The 23,517-nt window shown below is 37.6% G+C and overlaps 1 protein-coding gene across 2 annotated transcripts in view; it reads right to left on the reverse strand.

Moving 5' to 3' along the window:
• Positions 1–5,965: 5,965 nt before the first annotated feature.
• Positions 5,966–23,517, reverse strand: part of RNF2 (ring finger protein 2) — a 44,858-nt gene continuing 27,306 nt past the window's right edge. For both annotated transcript variants that reach the window (XM_070384805.1, XM_070384806.1), the window contains exons 2-7: positions 15,508–15,596; positions 12,469–12,629; positions 11,649–11,864; positions 9,189–9,461; positions 8,215–8,386; positions 5,966–7,943 (exon numbers count right to left, since the gene is read on the reverse strand). In XM_070384805.1, coding sequence (XP_070240906.1) covers positions 7,842–7,943; positions 8,215–8,386; positions 9,189–9,461; positions 11,649–11,864; positions 12,469–12,629; positions 15,508–15,594 — 1,011 coding nt within the window. In that variant the 5' untranslated portion in view covers positions 15,595–15,596 and the 3' untranslated portion in view covers positions 5,966–7,841. The remainder of the gene's footprint in view (positions 7,944–8,214; positions 8,387–9,188; positions 9,462–11,648; positions 11,865–12,468; positions 12,630–15,507; positions 15,597–23,517) is intronic.

Below are 23,517 nucleotides of genomic sequence, written 5' to 3' on the forward strand. Positions count from 1 at the left end.
ACTCCCACTCAAGGACTCCTTCAAGGATGCCAGAGAGAACTGTTTCACCTGATTGCATAGGGACAGAGAAAAATAAGCCAAATAAGATGACAGAGGAATTTCAGTTCAAAGAGCAAGAGAAAATGGTTAGGGTGGGGGAACTAATGAAATATTTACCAGGTAAAAGAATTCAAAGCATTAGTAATGAGAATGCTACCTGAACTAGGAAAAGGACTAGATGAATACAGTGATAAAGTTTTAAAGGAACTAGAAAATATAAAAGAGAACCAGTCAAAACTGAACACAATAACTGAAATAACAAGCACTAGAAAGAATGACCAGCACACTGGGTGACACAGAACACATAAGTAACCTGGAAGACAGAACAATGGAAATTACCCAGTCACACAACAAAGAGAAAAATGTTTTTAATGTTAAGATCACACTTCTAGTGATCTCTGGGGTAACGTGTATCAACATTCACATTATAGGGGTCCCAGAAGAGAGATGGGGGTCAAAAATGTATTTAATGAACTTATGGCTCAAAGTGATGAAAGGGAAAAACATGCAACCTAGGATACTCTACCCAGCAAGATTATCATTTAGAATTGAAGGCAAGATAAAGAACTCAGATAAGCAAAAATGGAAAGTGTTCCTCAATACCAAGCCAACCCTAGAAGAAAATGTTAAAGGTTCTTCTGTAAGAGGAAAAGAAAAGGACCTAACAAGAAACTATAGGAAAGGACAATCCCACTAGTAAAGGCAAATATGTAGTAAAAGCCAAGTATCAACCACTCAAATATGCTAGTACAAAGGTTAAAAGACAAAAAATTTATAAATCAATTATAACTGTAATTACTAAGGGAATTGTCCTCTTCCATATGGTCTAATGGTTAGGATTCCTGGTTTTCACCCAGGTGGCCTGGGTTTGACTCCTGGTGTGGGAAGGCAAAGATTTTGGGTGGCTTCCCTAGTGGCTCAGATGGTAAAAAATCCACCTGCAATGTGGGAGACCCGGGTTCAGTGCCTGGGTTAGGAAGATCCCCTAGAGAAGGGAGAGGCTACCCACTCCAGTACACTGGCCTGGAGAATTCCATGGACAAAAGAGCCTGGCAGGCTACAGTCCATGGGGTCACAAAGAGTCGGACATGACTGAGTGACGTTCACTTTAGTAAAGGAATAAACACGAAGATGTAAAATATAACAAGAAATACCAAGTAGAGGAAAAGGTAGTAAAAACATAGATCCTTTCAGAATGTGTTTGAACCTAAAGGACTATCTGTTTAAAACAAATCAATACAGAACCGTGGAACCCCACGGTAACCAAACACCTACAATAGATACACAAAAACAAGGATGGACCACAAATACACCACAAAGGAAAACTGTCAAACCACAATGGAAGAAACAAAAGGGACAGGGAAGAACCACAAAATAAGCCCAAAACAAGTAATAAAACGGCAGTAAGTACACACCTATCAGAAATTAATGGCAATAGATTTTCAAGGTAGAAGATTAGGTTTTTAAGATGTGCTTTGTAAATATAAACATCAATAGCTATAATTTCACCATGACAAGGCAGTGATCCATGAATGGGGATTTTACTGTAACGGCAGAAAGCAAAGAGGAACTAAACAGCCTCTTAATAAGGGTGGGTGAAGGAGGAGAGTGAAAAAGCTGGCTTAATACTCAATATTAAAAAAAACTAACATCATGGCATCCAGTCCCATCACTTCATTGCAAATAGAAGGGAAAGAAAGCAGTGACAGATTTCCTCTTAGGCTCTAAAATCATCGCAGATGGTGACTGAAGCCATGAAATTAGAAGATTGCCTCTTGGCAGAAAAGCTATGACAAACGTAGACCGTGTGTTACAAAACAAAGACATCACTTTGCCGACAAAGATCTGTATAGTCAAGGCTATGAGGTCTTTCCAGCAGTCATGTATGGATGTGAGAGCTGGGCCATAAGGCAGGCAGAGACGGAAGAATTAATGTTTTCAAACTGTGGTGCTGGAGAAGGCTCTTGAGAGTCCCTTGGACAGCAAGGAGCTCAAACCAGTCAATCTTAAGGGAAATCAACCTTGAGTAGTGATCAAACCTGGGCCCCCTGCATTGGGAACATGGAGTCTTAGCCACTGGACAATCGAAAAGTCCCTACCGTGCTTCATGTTTCATTACGCAGTTAACTTTACCAGTGCTACTATTTATGTGGATTCAACTTACTATCTAACGTCCTTTCATTTCTTCCTGAAGGATTCTTCAGTATTTCCTATAGGGTAGGCAGGTCTGCTACTGACAAATTTGCTCTGTTTTTATGTGTGACCATCTTAATTTCTTTCATTTTTGAGGAGTAATTTTGCTGCATATAGAATTCTAGGTTGACTTTTTCTTGCAAAGCCTCTGGGCCTCCATGACTTTCCTATGAGAAGCAAGCTGTTAATCTTATTAGAGAGTCCTCATATGTGATCACTTTTATCTTGCTGTTTCTCAAACCCAGTCTTATTTAGCAGTAGTTAGGCTTCTCAGATGTGCATATTCTTTTCTGTAAATTCTGAAGTTTGGGGCAATTATTTCTCCAAATATACTGTAACCCCTTCTCTCCTTCTAGGACCTCCATTATGTTATTATACTTGATAGTGTCCCAGAGATCTCTGTAGTTTTCCCCCTTTATTCCTTTAAATTTATTTCATATTACAATATAGCTGATTTACAATACTATGTTTCTATTCCTTTTTTTCTGATTAGGCTACTCTCAAGTAATACCTCTGTTCAAATTTGTTGAATATTTCTAGCAGTTCAAATCTGCTTTTGAGGGACCCTACTCAATTTATTTCACCTGTTACAGTTTTCCAATCAGGATTTCTATTTGCTTCTTTTATCATAATTTATCTTTATTGTTATTCTCTATTTGGAGAAAGATTATTCTCAAATTTAGCTTTTAAGACATGGTTTCTTCTAGTTCTCTGAACAAGCTTTTAAAGGCTAACAAAATTTTACTTAAAAACTTCAACACCTGGGCTTTGTCCCAGACACTTTCTTTCCAAGTCTTGTAAATTTTTGTTGAGAACTAAACATTTAAAATAATATAACATGCCAACGCTGAACAAGGAATCCCTTCCCCTCCTCAGGTTTTGCTGCGTTAGAACTTCTTGGACTGACTCTGTAAAGTCTGCATTTTTTTGCTGTGTGTGACCATTATATTCTGTTTTGCTAGCTTAAATGTGAATGATATTTGCTCAGTTGTGTCCAACTCTGCGACCCCAAGGACAAAAGCCTGCCAGGCTCCTCTGTTCGTGAAATTCTCCAGGCAAGAAAACTGGAGTGGGTTGCCATTTCTTTCTCCATTTTGTTAGCTTAGAGGTCAGCTAATGATTGGACAGCAATGTTCTTTAATGCCTTTAAACAGTTAACTCTCCCAATCTTGAAGAAGTGCTCTTTGAAACTATTGGGCTATGCCTTCAACACTTCAACATGCAGTTTACAACTCTGCCTTAGCTTTCACTTCCTACTTACAGAGCCTCAAGTTCTGTCACAGGTTAGATTAATGCTTTTTCTTTTGGGTATGCATACATCTTATACATGCAGCCTTCTAGATTCCCAGGAATTATGCTGGAACTTTTCAAAGCCCTCTACAGACATGACATTTTTTTGTTTTTGTTTTTGGTCAGCATCTGTTTAGCCTCAATTGTTATCACAGCCTCAAGTAGCTTCTATGGTAAACAGGGTAAAGATACAGATCTTTGCAGAGTGAGTGGAGTCAGGTCAAATAAAGACAGAACTCTTTAGAATACAGAGCTTTTCAGTGAGGTACCAGACAGGTCAAATAGTGACAATTCTCTAGAGTGGGCTTTTTGTGGTGCTTCAAGTTCCCTCCAGTGGTAGTACTAGGCTGCTGGTTTTAACAGTTGCAAGGTTGCTTGTTGTCAAAGCTGACCTAGAACTGAGGAAATATGGACAGGGAAATTTAAAATGTTACAAACCATTTTGTTACAGTTTCTGTTGAATAAATGCTTTTTAGACTACTGGAAGCTTTTAGTTGTTTTTTTTTTTTTAGAGTTCTGACAAAGTTGATTTTGACAACTTTTAGTGTTATCATTGTTTTTATGGAACAACAGATTTTCAGCGGTCCTTACTCCATTAATTCAGAAAAGTTATCAAGGAAGCCATTTTTATAGTTACAACAATGGAACACTAATTACTTTTCCTTTCTAATAATTATGTTTCTAAGACTTAGTAAACTAAGTTTTCTAAGTAGAAATGTGGTGGGAATTTACGAGAGATCTTTTCTCATTTGGCATTTCAATTATTTCATGTTTGGTTCTCCAAGTTGAGAGTCCTGAGACTCAATTTTCTCAAAGGTACAAGTGAAATATTGTCGTTCCCAGGGTTCAGAAGACTTAAAACGATAATGTAAAACTAATTACAAAGGTACAGGAATCAAAACAGAGTGGTACTGGCAAAAGAAAAGTCATACAGACCAATGGGATACAAGCCCATACATAAACCATCCTATATGTACGGTCAATTGATTTTCATTAACTGAAAATTAATTAAGGCTGCCAAGACAATTCAGTGGAGAAAGGGCAATCTTTTCAACAAATGGTGCTGGGGAAACTTCATATCCAAATGCTAACAAAGCTGATTTCTTATCTTTTGCCATATACAAAACTCAAGATGGAAAAAAAGACCTAAAAAAAGACTCTTGGAGGAAAATCTTCATGATATTAGATTTGGCAATGCATTCTTGTACATGACACCAGAAGCACAGGCAACAAATAGAAAAATTGGAACTTATCAAAATTAAAAACTTTTGTGTATCACAGGACACTTCTGAAAGAGTGAAAAGCCAGCCCACAGAATGGGAGAAAATACATGAGTAAATCATATATCTGATGACAGATTAATATCCAGAATATATTAAGAACTTCTACAATACACACAAACAATCCAATTAAAAATGGGCAAAAGACTTAAATGGGTATTTCTCCACAGAGGATATACAAATGGCCAGTAAGCACGTGAAAATATGCTTAGCATCACAAGCCATTAGGGAAATACAACTCCAAAACACAATGAAATAACACTTTATACCCATAAATACAGCTACTGAAAACAAAAACAGCAAGTGTTAGTGAAGAAGTAGAGAGAGTGGAATCCTTCTGTATTGCTGGGGGGATTGTAAAATGGTGCAGCCATTGTGGCAAAGTCTGAGGTTCCTCAAAAAATTAAATATAGAATTGACATGTGATTCAGCAACTTCACTCTTAAGTGTATACCCAAAAGAACTTAAAGAACTCTCACAGATACTTGTACAAAAATGGTCATAGCAGCATGATTCACAATAGCAAAAGGTTTCCATTAATCTAAGTACCCATCAACAATGAATGGATACAGTGGAATATTATTCAGACATAAAAAGGAATGGAATTCTGATATATGCTACAACTTGGATGAACCTTAAAACCATTATGCTACAAGACATTAAGACACAACGTACAAATGCTGCACGATTCCACATATATAATATGCCTAAAATAGTCAAATTCAAAGAAAAATAGAGTTTACCTGGGGTATATCACATATCAGGTACAGTTTCTGATTGGGATGATAGTTCTAGAAATAACAGATAGCGGTGATGGCTAAAAAACACTCTGAATGTATCTTAATGTCATTCAATTGTATGGTTAAAGTGATAAATTAGGTTATATATATTTTAGCATAATATTAATAAATTTAAAATGATAATGTATAATCCAAAGGCCCTATTTAGTGAGTCTTTCATTTCTCAGTTGAGAAGGTGGTCATAGAAGTTACTTGGATAATACTTTATGAAACACTCATAGTTAATAGTATGTTTAACAGTACCCACCCTCCAGCACACACAAACATACACACACACACACACACACACACACAACACTATACACTCAGTGCTCTATCAAACACCTGTAATTATATTTTGCAAAGGATTACACATCCAGTACATTCACTAATGATGCAAAGAATTTATATCCTCCCATACTGATGGATAAAAACACATACATTCTCTAAGCACAAAGCTTATATTCACAAATAACTTTTTGCTTAAAGACAAATGTCAATTAATAATCACAATGGAATTTAGTTGTTTAATGCAACCACTAATCTAATATCACCAATAAAATCTAAGCAGTTATATCACAAAACCAGGGTTATATTCAGTGGACATGCATTAATAATCTATACAATTTAACATTACACCAGAAAAGGAACTGAATACAAAATTTTCCTTGATATTTGGTGGTTTTCAAACTTCATGGCACAGATTACCAAAAAAAAAAAAAAATTGTAAAAACAGATTTTAAATATTTTCAATAGAATGGTAAAAAATTGAACAAGCCTTTAAATTTTCATATTGGGGTGAATATTTAAAACATCAAGCTGGCCCCGATCTGTCAAAAATGACAGGTAAATATTTACAACGACTAGACAGGCTTTCAGTTACAATGGTATTGGAGGGTAACTTTCCCCTGGTAAAAACCTTTTATGGTTAATTTCCCAATGCAAATATGTTTTCATAAATACTGTGATAATTTAAACTTGGAAACATACCTGAAATCAGGACAGGGACAAAAAAAAACAACACAAGTCAATCTTATTTCTGACCTGTTATCATAAAGCCTTTTTGGGTCCAGACACCACACACTGTCCTTCATTATAAAACTAAATTAAGAAGAGTAGAATGACTTTACCATTCTGGCTGACATTCTTCTACAGAGTTATCTTTCACTACACATCAAGGCAGGGTTCAAGCTCCATTAGCTTGCTTCTCTAGATACAGTGTAATTAGCAGAGCACCAAATTTATAAACTGATATGGCAACCCAAAATGCTAAACACACTTTTCAAACAGAAGCAAATTTTCCCTATTGTTAGTTCTATGTGCCATGTTATTTTTGAAACTTATGCAGCTATGAATAAGAAAAGAATTAGGGAAGCTTTGAACATATCTTGTACTTTTCATCCAGGCTAAAGTGCAAAATATCTCCATGTCTCTGGTATTTTAATAGGAAAAAAACATACACATAATAAAGGAAATGAGGTGACAATAAAATACAAAGAAAAAGACTTTTTAAAATACACACTTGAAAACTACATAAGAACAATTTAATTTTTCTTTCTTCAATGAAATCTGTGAATGAACCAAGTTCTCACAGAACTTGGGATCTTGTTTGGTTCTCTTTCCCAGGATCAGAAATTCCAAATTTAGAGGGACAAAAATGGAAGAAAATAACATTGCATGACAATGGACACTAAGTTCATAAAGAACTTTTCTTTAAAAATGAGATATTATGGAAGAAAATACCATGAAAATAATAATCCTATGAGAATTGTTTTTTAAGCACAGTAAATTTGAGCCTTGGTCTTCATGAAGATACTACAGCTTATATAGAAAACTATAAATATACAAGACTCCAGGAAAAAAAGTCAAAATACATATTTAACATTCTGTAGGCCTAAAAAACTTCTGAGGGGAGGGAGAAAGATGGCCAACTAAATCTTCGCTTAAGAATACAGAACTATGAAAAATTCCTGGGTCAAAAGCTCCAAGATGCTCCAAATGGAACCACACTCTGTGAAAACATACAATTTAGATATACTTTTTAAAGGAAAAATAAAGTACTGAATAATTGCAGTTCCTTCCAAAAAGGAGATCTTAAATTAAGGGGAAAAGATTCTAATAGTGTAAACGAATCTGGCTCAGAAAGAAAACTGAATAACATATCCAAAGTTCTGTCCATAAAAGTAATGACGGTACATCTTTAATATTAAAGAAATAGGCTATAAAAAAGTTCATTCTCAGAACTGGTTTTAGTAAAATCTCATTTGTGCTCCTTTGTGGGTGCATAATAAAGTTCCATGGGTTTGTTCACCTTCCAGTATTTCTCACTGACCAATTCCAAAGAAAAAGAGCCATTTAACACCTAAAACAAAAAAGAAACAATTATGAAAACTACTCAAAGCACAAAATAGTGAGATGGAACTACATTAAAGTCCATCTGAAAAAAAAAAACAGGATAAACTTGTTGTCACTTATACCATTCATAAAAGAAAAATGGATATATCAAGTTAACTACCCTGCTGCAATTTCTCTTCAGTGTATGCACCGTTTTATTAGGCCCCACCCCACAACTTGCCACTCTCAGATGTTCAATGTGCCCCCAATATCAACAGCCTATTATTTTAAATACTTACAGTGAACTGGCCACTGGCTGTTGCTATGTAAATGGTATACTGCTTCTCACTGGCCGTATCAAGGTTCATCTGGTTTGATTCTCCTTTGCTTCGAAGTTCTTCTAAAGCTAACCTCACAGCCAGATACTTGGATAAGTGATCAACAGTGGCATTACCTGAAGTCTTTATGTATCTGGAAAAACAAATCATTAAAACCTTAATTTCTAGATTAATGATAAAAATGTATGTAAGTTATAAAACATTTCCAAAAAGCCATACCAAATGCAAATATCTCAAATGTTGACAAAATAATATCAGAAATTTATTCCTCTATTATCTAAAAATTTCTTATTGAAAGGTACAGAAGAGAGAAAAGTACAAGCTCACATCCACCAGGCCATGAAAGCTCTACCTACCTTACCATCCATAATATATGACATAAAATAACAAAAATCAAATACACACTGTACTAAGAGGAAAAACAGAACATATCGCTCAACCCCAACAATCAGTTCTGAATCTATAGCAGCAAGAATACTGCTAAGAATAAAAGCAAATTTCTTCTTGTCTTTTTTAGGTTTTTCAGAATGAGCGTAAGTGCTAATTTTCATGTTTTTTTTTAAAGCATGGTGTATCATTCAATCACTCACTCAACCTGATGCGTATCTGCACTTGATGGCAGGTAGTGTGCTCTTTGGAGAGATGTAATAAAGCAGCCATGCTGGCCAGCCAAAAATTTTAGAGCATTACTGTAAAGACATTTAAATGATTCTTTCTCCTCCTCTGCCTAGGAGGGTCATTCCTTTCAGATATGCATGTGTAGACGGCAAGCACATGAGGAATAAAGAAAACAAAATGCAGGCAGCTAAACTATCCAGCTGGCCTCTGGCAACAATAGGATGACAAATATCACCCTTAATTCTTACCTGAAATTGCTTTCTAACTCCAAAGTAACCATTCTAAATTCAGACAATCTGAAACTAACCCACACTTACCTTGTCTGTGCACTGTCATCTTTTTCCATAAGTGTGGGATGAGGCCTGAATACTAATTCAATTTCACTAGCGCCATCCATTACTGGGTCAATTGCCACTGTTGCATTATTATTATCAAGCTCAAGCCCGGAATCATCAGATGTTTTGGTCCGTTTGTTACTAGGTCCTGCTTCCTGATTGCTATGCGTGGATGCATTACTACAGTGAGAACTGTCTCCATTGTCTTCTGCTCCGCTACCATTTTCAATCTGTTGTTTCTTACCTCGCTGTAATCTAGTTAAGAGGAAAATAACACAAAAACAGGTTGCATGAAATTTACATGTAGGCCTTCTTAATGCATCAAGTTAGAAGTACATTCATTGAAGTTATTAAATTCTAAGTTCCCTGGTAGCCTAGAGGTTAGGGTTCCAGACTTTTATTGCTGTGGCCTGGGTTCAACCCTTGGTTGGGGAATTGAGATCTTGAAGCCACTTTAGTGTGGACAAAAAAAAACCTAAATTCTAAAAACATGTTAATAACTGAATTTGCTCCAAGTTGAATAACGGCATCTATTTCCCACATGTCCCTGAAAAGTTTAGGGAAACACACACAGGCAAACATTCGAACAAATTTAACAAATATTTACATTCACTGAAAAAATTTCTTTTTTGATTATGGGGACTACTGGCAAATACTTATTTACATTTGGAGACTTTTCTTATGAGATTTTAAATCGAAACAAAGGTATAATTCAGATATGTCAGCACTCTCTGCCTGCTGACCTCACCCAAAGTCGGCTAATGCAATGCAAAATTATTCTAAAGCAAAAGATGAGATATCTAAATACAGAGCATGAATACAGAAGCATCTCTCTAACAAGCTCAAATACTATAAACCGGTAACTGGGCAAGGCGCTTCGTGCACACATCTTATTTATTCATCAAAACAACCGTCAAGGCAGTTAACAATACCATCACTTTATAACTGGGGTGGAAAATGGAAACTTAGCAGACACTTGAAAAAATAGTGTATGCCATGCAGATTATCTAGAAGAGGTTCCTGAAAGACAGAACAGTAAGTATAAAGGCACCAAGGCATAAACAAGCTTGCTAAGTCTGAAAAACACCGAAGAAGCTTTAATAATGTTGTTAACAACTGAACAAAGCTTCTGTCACATACTCCCACCACTAGAAATGTTCAAGCAAAATCAAAAGTCTATCTATAAAGGATTTCACAAAGGGGATTCTTTCTCTGGGTAGATGACTGAAAGTCTGCATTTCAGAATCACTTCTAGAACCTTTAAATATGAATGCATATTCCCCAGTCAAAGATTTTGATTTACTTAGCCTGGAGTGATAACTTTGAGGCTCTAGGATTCAAAAACTTCCCAAGTGATTCTGATGTTCAGCCAAAGTGAAAGCCGCGAGACTGGGATGTGGCTTTGGAAAGTCCTGACTCCCCCTGAGGCCTAAACATATAAGGAGATGTCAGAGCAGAAAAAAGAGTGGGGTGAAGAAAGTGCTCAGATTATGTAGGGCTTTGGAAGCTACCATTAAGGTCTTTTAGCCTGAATATGAAGAGAAGATATTAGAGGCCTCAAAGCAAAGGAGAATTTGGACCTGACTTTCACCTTATCATTCTGGCTGCTGTGCTTTGAACAGATGGTATGGCAGTAAGCATGGAAAGTAGAAAGACAAATCAGGAGGCTACTTCAATACTTCAAATGAAAGACAGTGGCTGCTTATACCAACTTGGATGTATTATGGGAAAAGCTAAAAATATATTTACTTGCAGACTGGTATACAGGCTGGGGAAAAAAGGAGAGAGATTAAAAGTAACCCCAAAATTTTTGGCTAAAGCAAGTGTGATGATGGTTTTGCCATCAACTGAAACAAGCAAGAAAGAAGAGAAGTAGGGGGTAAAAACTGACAATTCAGTACTGAACATGTTAAGTTTGGAGACAAGAAACAGCTAATGACATACAAAGGGAATCAGGAGAATATGATCTCTTGAAAGACAGGTAAAGAAAACCAATCAAAGAGAAATTAACTGTGTAAAATATTAAGTAAGATTAGATCTCAGAATCAGTGACTAGATTTTTCCATGTGGAGGTCAATGATAACTTTGACAAGGGTGATATGAGGAGTCAGGGTGAAGCCTGACTGGGGGAGTTCAAAATGGGAAGAAATCGGAGCTGGTGAGCACAGACAACTCTTATGAAGAGAAGAAGAGAAGTACAGTGGTGAGTGGAGACAGAAGTGGGTATATGAGAGGTTTCTGTTTTGTTTTTAAGATTCTATTACTTTAAAGGAATCCCCTATTACCCCAGGAAACATATATTATACCTGCATGAAAAACTAATTACAGAGAACTACTGTTGGTTACTGCATTTTATCTTTTCAAAATGGAAGGCGGTAAGTAAATTCAGTCTTTAATAAAACACTAAGAAAAGCGGCCACCGTCTCTGCCTCTCGCCCCTACCTGTTCATAGCCTGAATCTTCAGTCCCTCCTCAATGCTGTGGCTGAGTGCCTGCTGATTATTGTGCTTGTTGATCCTGGCTAATACTCTTTCTTGATGAGCTTCATACTCATCACGACTCGGATAAATTTTGCTGATGAGTGCATCGAAGTTTGGGTCTGGTCTTAGTGATCTTTTGGAAACTAGCTTTTTCCGACAGGTAGGGCATTCTTTATTGCTAAATAAAAAGAGGGAAAAGAAATGTAAGTAATGCTAGTATCTTTGGGCTGAAGACAAAAATAGCCAGCTTCCAGATTATTATCATCTTTTCCCCAATACCTTTACTAAGTCACAGAAAGTTAAACTGATTACCTGACTTTCCGTGAATATCTGACTAGTGGCTATAAGCACGATCTCTGAAAACTGAGATACTCTCTACTACTTGCCAATAGAGAAAAATCTAAATACTTCCTTGTGATAATTTATATATAACCATTTAGAAATGAAAATCTAGTTTTTCCTAATATAAAGTTCCCCTTTCTGATATCCATGCCATATAAGGAAAAAGTATCCATTAATATATATTCATGTTATCAATTATTTTATTAAAATAGCTTTCATCAGGGTATTATTTTACATACCTAAGAAGTGGAAAAGCCATGGTTTCAAGCTTTGTAGTTTCCTCAAAATAAAAACTCATCCTGAAAAGCTTCTAAAATTATATAAAACCAACTGTTTCAAAACAAAGATTCTCCAACAATTACAACCTGGACTTTAGATAAAGCACTAGAATACCGTCCTCACATAATTTAAATACCTAGGTGTCACTCATTTTAACATACCCACTTCTGAGGGCTGTGATAATGCAGTCTGCACAAAAACGATGTAAGCACTCTTTTGTAGTCATGGTGTTCTTCAACATATCCAAACAAATTGGGCACATTAATTCACTGTGTAGACTTCGAGGTGAAACCACAATTTCTAAGCCATCTGTTATTGCCTCCTGTAAAAACATCACTTTAAAATTAAATGCTACCTTTTTAAAAAAAAGTTATGGACAAGTTCAAACATATAAGAATACAGAAGCGACAAAAATGAACACCTGTGCAGCCATCATCCAGTCACCATCACTGTCAATTCACAACCAATCTTGTTTTATCTATAATCTCCTTCAACTTCCCTCAGCCCCAGCACCAAAGCATTATATAAATCTGTTATCATAATGTTAAAGATAGCATATCATATATTTAAAAGACAACTAATGGTAAGTTAGCCTGGTATAATTTTAAAATAGCACTGAATATGGAGTCAGATGGCTTAGGTTCTAGTTCAACAACTAGCTCTGCAACTCTAAATATTTTAACATTGTCTTCTTACCTGAAAAATGAGGAAGTTAAGGCTAAAGGAACCCTAAAAATTCTTCCATCTGCAAAAGTGCACCACTATGATAATAAACTATATATTTCATGCCATCCATTAAGATTTTAAAATATGAATTTAAATATTCTCTAAGGACTGATGCTAAAGCTGAAACTCCAGTACTTTGGCCACCTCACGTGAAGAGTTGACTCATTGGAAAAGACTCTGATGCTGGGAGGGATTGGGGGCAGGAGGAGAAGGGGACTTCCCGACAAGAGGATGAGATGGCTGGATGGCATCATCAACTCAATGGACGTGAGTCTGAGTGAACTCTGGGAGATGGTGATGGACAGGGAGGCTTGGCATGCTGCAATTCATGGGGTCACAAAGAGTCGGACATGACTGAGTGACTGAACTAAACTGATGCACAGTTTAACAGGATTTTGTTTTAAAATCACTTTTTAAACCTTAAACATTCTTGATCCACAGAGCAGTTTTATACCAAGTGGTCAGGTTCTCAGGCTAATCTACAAACTGATTTAAACTACAGCACGTCTGTCTGAAGTAACAAGTATTAGTATTTCTAACTGTCATGACTAAAACTGTTGTCAGTGAGAAATGCACTTGGAGTTGCAATGTAGAATTCAGGCCGCATCTCCCAGAGGCACAGATCAGCAACTCCTACTTTTGGCCTCACTACCACAACCTACCCTTCCCACAAGGCAGCACTGAGAACAAAGGCACCAATACTCCTGTGGATTGAGGGGAGAGGTCTAGTTAGTGGCCATGAAAAGGAAGATGCAGGTAGAAATGAGGGCTTCCAACAGGCTTACTGACACTTCCTATTTCCACTGGCTCTCCATCATACTTGTGTTTTCTCTATAGGGTCAAAGATTGATGACTCCACAAAAAAAGACAATGAAACTGTGGATACTGTCCCTTATCAAGTTATCTCTTATATTTCAACCTTTCTATATAAAGCACTTTCTGCATTTTACTTAGTTTAATATGCACACAAACTTTTGACTTAGGAATTATAACCTCCATTTTATGAATCACACAGGGTATGATGATGACCCAGCTAGTAATCAAGCCTGTCCCCCTCGGCCTCTTGAAAACTTGCCTAGCAAAATCCCAAGCCTGGAAAACCATCCATCTGGGTTTGCATTCCTGTCCCTGTGCATCTGTGTAGCACTGCAGAGGGGAAAGGGGGAGGGATCACACACCAGACTGGTGTCAGTAAAACTCACTTTTCTTTTCACTACAGCGTTTTCACACCTTTTCTTCTATCTGCAGACCTTCTACCATGTAAACGTTAAGCAGATTACCTTACTTCATTAAAAGGAGCTCTCATTTTCTCTCTACCTGATCTTTATTAGGTATCTTCCTCATTCTTATTATAAGGAGAAAGCACACCACTTCCTATCAAATGTACGTTCCTTTCTACCTTCTCAAGCATGCTCCCCTTTCAATTATTCTGTCTGCTCTCAGACTTCAGCAATCTCTCCCTCCTCACTAAATCAATCTGGATTAACATAGGATTGCTGCAGTGAAACGTGAACCTTAGAGCTGTGTCCAGAGGGAGCTGGGGTTCCTGATTCTAAGTTCCCCTCAAGTTTTCATTCATTTTGCATCTCTGCACAGCCAAACTTCTCTAAAGCGTTACCTATCCATCTTCACCTCCCCTCCTCCCTCTTTAACACAGCACAGTCTACTCAAGTGAATCTATTCTTCTCAAGGGTTACCAACTTTATACTGCCAACTCGAATGTTCACTTTTGTAATCCTCATCTTACTCATCCTCCCAGTAGTACTGAACACAGTAGCTGCATCCTCCTTGAAACACTCTGTCCTCTTTTTTTTATCTCCTCTCATCTCCCACTTTTCCTTCCATTTCTCTGGCTGTTCCTTCTCAGCCTCCTTTCCTATTACTTAATTTCTAAATGCTGAAGCTCCTGTGGATGAAGTTCTGAGCCTTCTGCTCATCTCTCTAGGTAATCTGGCATTCCTGTGCTCCAAATGCACTGACAAGTCCTGAAACTTTATATTTAGCCCAGACCCCTAGGTAGCATTTCTGCTTGTCTTACAGGCATTTCAAACTTTCAGACTTCAGTTTTAAGAATGTTTATCTCCTTCAAACTTGTTCCTTTCCCAGTCTTTCCCGTCTTCACCTTCTCAAAATAGTCTTCCCTAGTTACCCTGTTATTATTACAGCATCGAGGAACTTACCTATGTACAGCTTCTCATATGTGTAATTTACCTGCTTGGTGTCTAAACTCCCTGAGCTGATGCCACATCTGTTTTATTCACCACTTTACCTAGTCCCTAATTTAGGACCTGGTACACAATAGGCACTCAAATTATTTCTTCAATGAATGGTCAACCAACATACACAAAAATTAGGACTATTTTGTATATAAATGTATTATTATGGTTATGTTCTTTCAAATTTTCATTTTCTAAAAATATATTCCGGTTTACATATGTCTCATATTTTCCCTAAATTATCTTGGTCTACATTACCTGAGGTGTTCGTTGTAGTTCATATAAACTGAGTTCCCATGTTTTGCTTAATGGCTGAGTTCCATTTGTCTGCACAGCCTGAGACATTGCTAGGAATAAAGAGGAGAGAAAAACAATTTTAGTATCTGAAAGGGAAGTAAATCTCAAAACTAATTTTTGGACATTGTAAATCCTGAGAATAATAGTAAAAAAAAAAAAAAAAAGTTACACACTGGTTCAAGAATGGAAATGAAGAAAAGCTCGAGAATATTTCCATTTATAAATACAAGCTACTTGACAGCAAGAGGCTATCACTGATCTCTGAACACCTAACAGCCCGCATACAGAGAATGCTTCATTACTAACGTACAGAAAATCCTCTTCAACCAAGATAGCAAGTTATCTTTCTGAAACTAGTGGTCATGGAATTTAGAACTAAGTCAGGAAAATGTCAGACTTTTCAGCATGGCCACCTGGTTTTTCCCGGAAACACAGAATCTACCGTCTAAGCACTTTAAGCCACCAGCTATCCCGCCTCTACTTTCACAGCTCCACTCATGAAAACTCCTGTCTACTAAGTCAGCTTAGAATTCAGAAAGCTCCTCCTAATGGTGAGTCCAAAACTGCTACCTATCCACCCATAGCTTGCCCTCTGGAGGCAAGCTGATTTAAGCCAAACCATTTTTCTACACAACAGTCTTTCAAATATTTGGACACGGTTATCACATCCCACCTGATTTTTCTTTACTTCTGGCTGAATGTCTTAGTTCCTCCTAGTACTGACCATTTGATACAATTTCAAGGTCTCCTTGAGTTCTAGTTATTTAATGGAGCACTAAGGGAGGGAGAGTGGTCCAGTAGACAGTGAGAAGGAAAAACATCACACTTGCCTAAAGACACAGCTTGCACGATCACAGAATGTCATATACTCTACACTGGCACATAAACAACGAAGGACATGATCCATCTGTATCCAGGATGGTGAATTTCCCACTTTTAGCAGATACCATTTTAAAATACCTGCTCAAGACTCCACCTAATGAGCAATTAACTCAACTTTGCTTTTATAAGTAAAAGCACTTTACTGAACTTTAACCTAAATTCTAGTCCCCTCTAAAATTCAACACACATTGTTTCATTGACAGAAAGCTACATTTTCACATGAAGTTTCTCCTTTGTCCAAGCAAAAATGTGAAATGTTCAAATTTTTCAAATTTGAATGAATCATGGATTTTGTTTATAATTTTCAGGCTGTCCACTGAGTCTACTCTAAAGACTTGTTCATTTTGCTTACTGGAACTAGTGACTCCCAAACAAGCAAACATTCCTTAAGCCTTTTGTCCTTGAACTAAAATTATCATTCAGGTCCTGTATGATCCCTGATCAGTGTCCCCAACGGTAATCTGGAATCTCAGCAATTTTTCTCAGCTATTATAGCTGAGTTGCACAGTCACTAGACTAGCTGAGTTTGTTAATTCTACGATTAGTATCCTGTGGTTCTTTGAGTATCTCCCTGAATGCTTTAACTCCATTCTCTGAGAATCATAAATTGAAAGAATTTTGTGAAAGAAACTTCTTGATGAAATACTGTCTTTTCTGTATCATTCAATCTTCAGAAGATCAAATGATGGCACAGGCTCTACTAACTGCTATGTAGTTAAACTTTAGCAGCCAACAGATAAGAGACCCAAGAGACCAGTGTCTGGTCTCTGGAGCAACAAACTTTGCCATAAGCCTCTCTAAAATCTTCAATAGGAGATATCTAAAAGAGACATCACTTTGTTTAATGGAGAAGGCCATTCTTCATTTTTGTACTCGGGGACTAAGGTTAACATTTCTGTACTTTAGGGACTAAATCATGGTTTCTAGCCACCACGTTATGGGCTTCCCAGGCGGCTCAGTGGTAAAGAATCCGCTTGTCAACGCAAGAGACACAGGTTTGTTCCCTGGGTCGGGAAGAACCTCTGGAGAAGAAAATGGCAGCCCACTCCGGTATTCTTGCCTGGGAAGTCCCATGGACAGAGAGGCCTGGTGGGCTACAGTCCACAGCGTCGCCAAGAGGGGGACATGACTTAGCAACTAAACAAGAAGCCACCACTTTATGAGCGTTGCTTGATCCTACTGTCTGCAGTGTGTGTTATCAATACAACTAAAACAAGCTCTAGAAAAGAAAGGAGAAAAAGTACCAAATATACGCTGGCCAGTCTTTCTGACTGGCATGCTGAAGCCTTAAACTTGGAGTTCAAAGCAGCGTATATTTAAAGACTCTCTAGCAAAGAAAAATGCATTCAGATTATCTGAAACCTGCCCTCCTTATGTACCCAACATTATGTTTTGGCATCACCACCTTTTATACTCTGTTCCCCTTTACTGCCTCCCCTGAAATTCCAAATGAACTATCTTTTTCTCAAGGTCTTCCCCAAGAAAACAACAAATGGCCCAGACCCACTTAAGACTGCTACAATGGTAGATAAACCAATGGAAACTAAAGTAAGGTACAGTTCAGGTTAACAGTCATAATAAAAAACTTTCCAAAACCATAAGGCAGAGAGACTAATGGCCGCTATTGGATTTCATTCTGTTAAGACACTGTCCAGGAATCCCAGGCTTATATTAATGACTCCATTTACTTGTAGCCTCTCAGATGAGTAAAACTGAAAACTGGCTGGAAAAACAGAAAAAAAGAAAGTACAAAACACTTCACAGGAGACTAGGGAATGCAAGGGACTAGAAAAAGCAAGAAAACAAGAGTGATACACAGGCCTTTTCTGATGCCTTTCCTTTAAAAGTCAGACTAAAACTCAAGGCTGAAAGCAAGGAATGGAACAATAAATAGGAAACATAAGAAACTGGCATCAAGGTGTGCAACCTGTATTGTGGGACAGGCCCAACAGATAATGTAAAAAGAACCTGTCCTTCTTTTTCTTAACAGGCTCACATCTAAAATACAGGATTAAAAAAAAAAAAAAAAAAAGGATCGGAAATTTGCAAATTTGGATAATTTCCAACACAGCAGTTGAAAATGTGAGAAGACCTTTAGAAAACTGACAAAGTACAAAGTAAAACAAACATATGATACTTCAGATTAAAAAACCAAAGATCCTTTAGCCTCTAAGTTTCAAGGACCTATTCGTAAAGATACTGACCGATACAGCAATCAGAAAAAATTAGTGGAAGAGGCACTGCCCCATAATAGCAAATAAAGGGTATATGTGGGGTGGGGTCAGGTGGGATGTGTGTGTGTAAAGAACAATGGCCTCAAACCTACAAAGGATGCAGCTCTGAAGCTGACTCTGGCATTCACTGAACTCAAGGTAAACTACCTTTAAATACAGCTTCCCTGTAAACACATGTGCCACTTTTCTACCATAAACTCTGTACTAACAAAATTAATCTATTAGAAACTAAAACTACTAAGACAGGAGGAATTTCTCAGAACTCTAAATCCTAACCCATGTCCCCACACTGTTACCCTGGGGTCAACTATAAACAGAACACGCCTTTCATCTGTCTAAAACGCTCCCCCAGCAAATAATAGGAACTGTCAAATAAAATGTTCTCCTAAGGCCTTGTTTCTAGAGATATCAATTCTGCTGAACATAGCCAAATTTTATCTGATTTGGGTATTGGTATACCTGTGGCAACTAAGATTTAGAAAGTAAACCACAAGTTAGTTGTAGTTCCAAAACATCACAGTATCATTTGGAAAACTAGGATCAATATGACTTTTGAAAATTTTCCAGTCTTTCTGTTTGAATCTGTATTACAATCAATCATAAGTTCCCTGGTAACTAGTCTTTAATGCTACTGCATGGATGCCATCTTACCAGATAACACAGCAGGTGTTACAAAAAAAGAAAAAGAAAAGGATACAATGTTGCTGATTACCAAAACCACTATCTCATTTTTTTTCTTCTTTCTTTTTTAAATTATGAAAGTATGATAACACAATTACAGGAGATCTGGAAAATACAGAACAAGGTTACATATAGTTCCACTATATATTATTTTTTAAGTAGATTAAGATTTTTTAGTTGGAGTTTCAACATCAAACTCTCAAAATTAACAGAATGAATATAAAGAGAAATAGAAGAATACAGTAGACCTGAAAATCACTATGAGAACCAATTCAACATAATTAAGACTTCTACAGTTTTCACACAACAGTGGGATACAAGTTCTGTTCAAGTTCCCAGACAATAAACTAGGAAACAGTGGAAGATACCCATGGACATAAAACAAAGTGCAAAAATTCCATGGTCTAAAGGTACTGAAATAGAGTCTGTTTGTTCTCTTATCACTGTGGAATTATGTTAGAAATCAGTATCGAAAGATATTTGAAAATAACCCACATATTTCCAAGTGCGATGTGACACTTACCAAGAGAGATCTTTGACTTTGCCATTGAAAGCCTCAATAAAGTTAGAAGTCTAAGAAAACACAGAGGGTGTATCTCAATTTTTGAGAACATGTCAGCAGTGCAGATATCAACAATGTTTAGTAACATCTCCTGTGATCTGGCCAAGGAGGGTCAAAAGGGGATCTGAGATGAAAACTTCCATTTTTTGACTCAAGACAATCCACATATATAGAGGGAGCTATAAATTCTACTTTGGCCTAAAGCACGTGAACTGCATGTATTCAGGAAGCTCACACTTCCACTCTGGCAGTTACCAAACAGATAAGCGCCCCAGAACTAGTTCCTCTTTGCTTTTAGGTCAATATATATTTTTTCACTTAAATTTAACCTAAATTCTATCCTTCCCCCAAATCATATACAAACTTTCCCCTTCTTTGGTTTAGTGACAAGCTGCATTTCTGTCTGCAGCTCATTCCTGCCCAAGCCAAGAACATGAAAGACATTTAGCTTGTTTTTCAGGTGAGAACGAATTGACTTTGATGACTGGTATTTGGGAGTCATCTAGATATTCATACTACTGACATATACATAGAGCAAAGAAAGAGAAAAGGAGTAAGAATAGATAGCCTAGATAAAAACTACAATCTGAAAGGCTGGAAAGTAGAGCTGAAGCCCGTGAAGGAGGGAAATGAAGTGTCAGACAAAGTAGATTCTTTCTAGTAACAGGAGTTGACTACTGTCTCAAGATCCTTGCCACAAAACAGAAGATCTGGGTCTACCCATGGCCCAACCCCCACCTAGATGACACTTCTGAATAAGAAAAGAGATACCCAACAAAACAGAAATGTTTCTTGCACAAAGTAGACACTCAAAGTTGTGAAGTGAATATTAGCATTACAGTTCAGACAAGATAATTTTAGTAGCAGTGACAGAAACAAAATAAATCCTGAGAAAAGATCTAGTCACAGTTAAATGTTGAGAGTTCACAGTTTCAATAACCAAAGGGAAAATATCAATAGTATATTCAGAACATTCTTTGAAGGACCATAAATATCTGGCTTTCATGCTGACTTTCCACATTGTCACATACGGCAAATCACAAAGTCCTTCTGTGGATACTCAATGTGGTTTCAAAAGCTTTTTCAATACAACAACCTCAAAATGATTGGATGGCATCACGAACTCCACACACAAGAGTTTGAGCAAACTCTGGTAGATGGAGAAGGACAAGTGTGCTGCAGTCCATGGGGTGGCAAAGAGTTGGACACAGCCGAGCGACTGAACAACTGAACGCCACCACTCAACAAGTTCAGTTCAGTTCAGTCGCTCAATCGTGTCCGACTCTTTGTGACCCCATGGACTGCAGCACAGCAGGCTTCCCTGTCCTTCACCGAGTCCCGGAGCTTGCTCAAACTCACATCCATCAGGTCGGTGATGCCATCCAACCATCTCATCCTCTGTCGTCCCCTTTTCCTCCCACCTTCAATCTTTCCCAGCATCAGAGTCTTTTCAAATGAGTCAGTTCTTCGCACCAGGTGGCCCAAGTATTGGGAGTTTCAGCTTCAGCATCAGTCCTTCCAATGAATATTCAGGACTGATCTCCTTTAGGATGGACTGGTTGGATCTCCTTGCAGTCCAAGGGACTCTCAAGAGTCTTCTCCAACACCACAGTTCAAAGGCATGAATTCTTTAGCGCTCAGCTTTCTTTATAGTCCAATTCTCACATCCATACACGACTACTGGAAAAACCATAGCTTTGACTAGATGGACCTCTGTCAGTAACATCTCTGTTTTTTAATACGCTGTCTAGGTTGGTCATAGCTTTTCTTCCAAGGAGCAAGCATCTTTAATTTCACGGCTGCAGCCACCATCTGCAGTGATTCTGGAGCCCAAGCAAATAAAGTCTGTCACTGTTCCACTGTTTCCCCATCTATTTGCCATAAAGTCATGGGACTGGATGCCATGATCTTAGTTTTTTTGCATGTTGAGTTTTTCTCAACAGTAGTACTAAAAGTAGTTTTTCTCAGAGGCCACTACTACTAAATGCCTTTTTGTAACAAGTGACTACCCATAAAGAGAAGGGCAGAGAAGGGAAAGAGATGAAAACTCCTACGCATTCTACACAAAGAGGTTTACTAGCTTATCTTTCTCTTTTCAAAAAAAAAAATAAGAAAAAAGATTAAGACTTTCATTTCCAGTTCTGCATGTAAAGCTGAACAGACTGAAAAATGGACTACTCTTCCAGGATCCATAAGTGAGGGGAGGACAAAAGCATAGTGACTGTCCCCAAACTGGAGAGACAGAAACTGGGAATCTCAACACCGCAACTGCAGGAGGAACCAGTGTCAGGGGGGAGACTCTACACTGTACCTGAAAAAGTCTTGGAGTATGCTGAGTGTGGACAAGGCTGAGAGTTAGAAACTCCAGGAGGACCCAGTCACAGAGAGGGGAGGCCCCAAAATACCGTCACATTTACCTCCAGAACCCCAAACATTCCCACAGCAAGTATCAGAGAAAAATCCCTTGATGCTTCCAGCAGAGAGAGAGGGAAAGGAAACCATTTTAAAATACGCCAGAGCACTCTAGTTCTTAACAAAGCCTGCCCTTAGAGAAAACTAGGTAACCAAACCTAACCTGCTGGGATATTATCAGAACCTAGGTGACCTGGGGAAGGGAAATAAACAACTCCAGTCCATTCTAGTCATCCTGTCCCACCTAAAAGGGGTTAAAAAAAAAAAAAAAAAACTAACAGCCACTAGTGAAGTTCACAGCCCAGAGGAATAGATTGTGAGACCAATTAAAAGAGTACGGAACCATCACTTTCCCCCAACACCTCACCAACACACTACTAAAGGCCTTTTTGCAACAGTTGCTTTTACCCAGTACAACACATCAGCATGCTGGCAATAGAAAAAATTACAAGGCATATCAAACAACAAAAACATAATCTGAGAAACAAAGCATCAGAACCAGACAATAGGGATAAAATTATCAGACCAGAAAAGAAAGACATAAGAAAATTTAAAGATAAACCAATTGACAAAGAGAAAATTCAAACAACAAAAACATAATCTGAGAAACAAAGCATCAGAACCAGACATGGCAGGGATACTGGAATTATCAGACCAGAAAAGAAAGACGTAAGAAAATTTAAAGATAAGCCAATTGACAAAGAGAAAATACTTGCAACATACATAATAAACAAAGGTCAAAATCCATAATATATAATAGATCCTGCCCTAAGTCAATTTAAAAGACAACTCAATATAGGCTAAATGATAAATGGGTAATTAATGGGAATTACGAGTGGCCAACAAAATCAAATCATGCTTAACTTCACTACAAATCACTAAACTGCAAATCAATGTTATCTATATATGTTCTATTTTTTGGCTGTGATGCTGACAAAAATTAAGATGACTGATAGCTGGGTGTGTGTTTAGGGGGTGGGGGTGGGGCCAAAAAGGACCCAATGATGGCAGGCAAGATAAAAGGCCAAGAGGGAGACGTCAGATTACAGCCACGGATTTCTACCGATTTCAAGTTTTCTTTAGATGACAGAAAATAACTTTTCATTGAAGAAGATAGAAATTAGCGTTTCAGAAGCAGAAAAGCGAACTGGAAGAAATGCCATGAACATGCAGGAAACAGAAGCAACTGACAAACAACTA

Source organism: Bos mutus, chromosome 16, assembly GCF_027580195.1.
Source record: "Bos mutus isolate GX-2022 chromosome 16, NWIPB_WYAK_1.1, whole genome shotgun sequence".
Lineage (NCBI taxonomy): Eukaryota > Metazoa > Chordata > Mammalia > Artiodactyla > Bovidae > Bos > Bos mutus.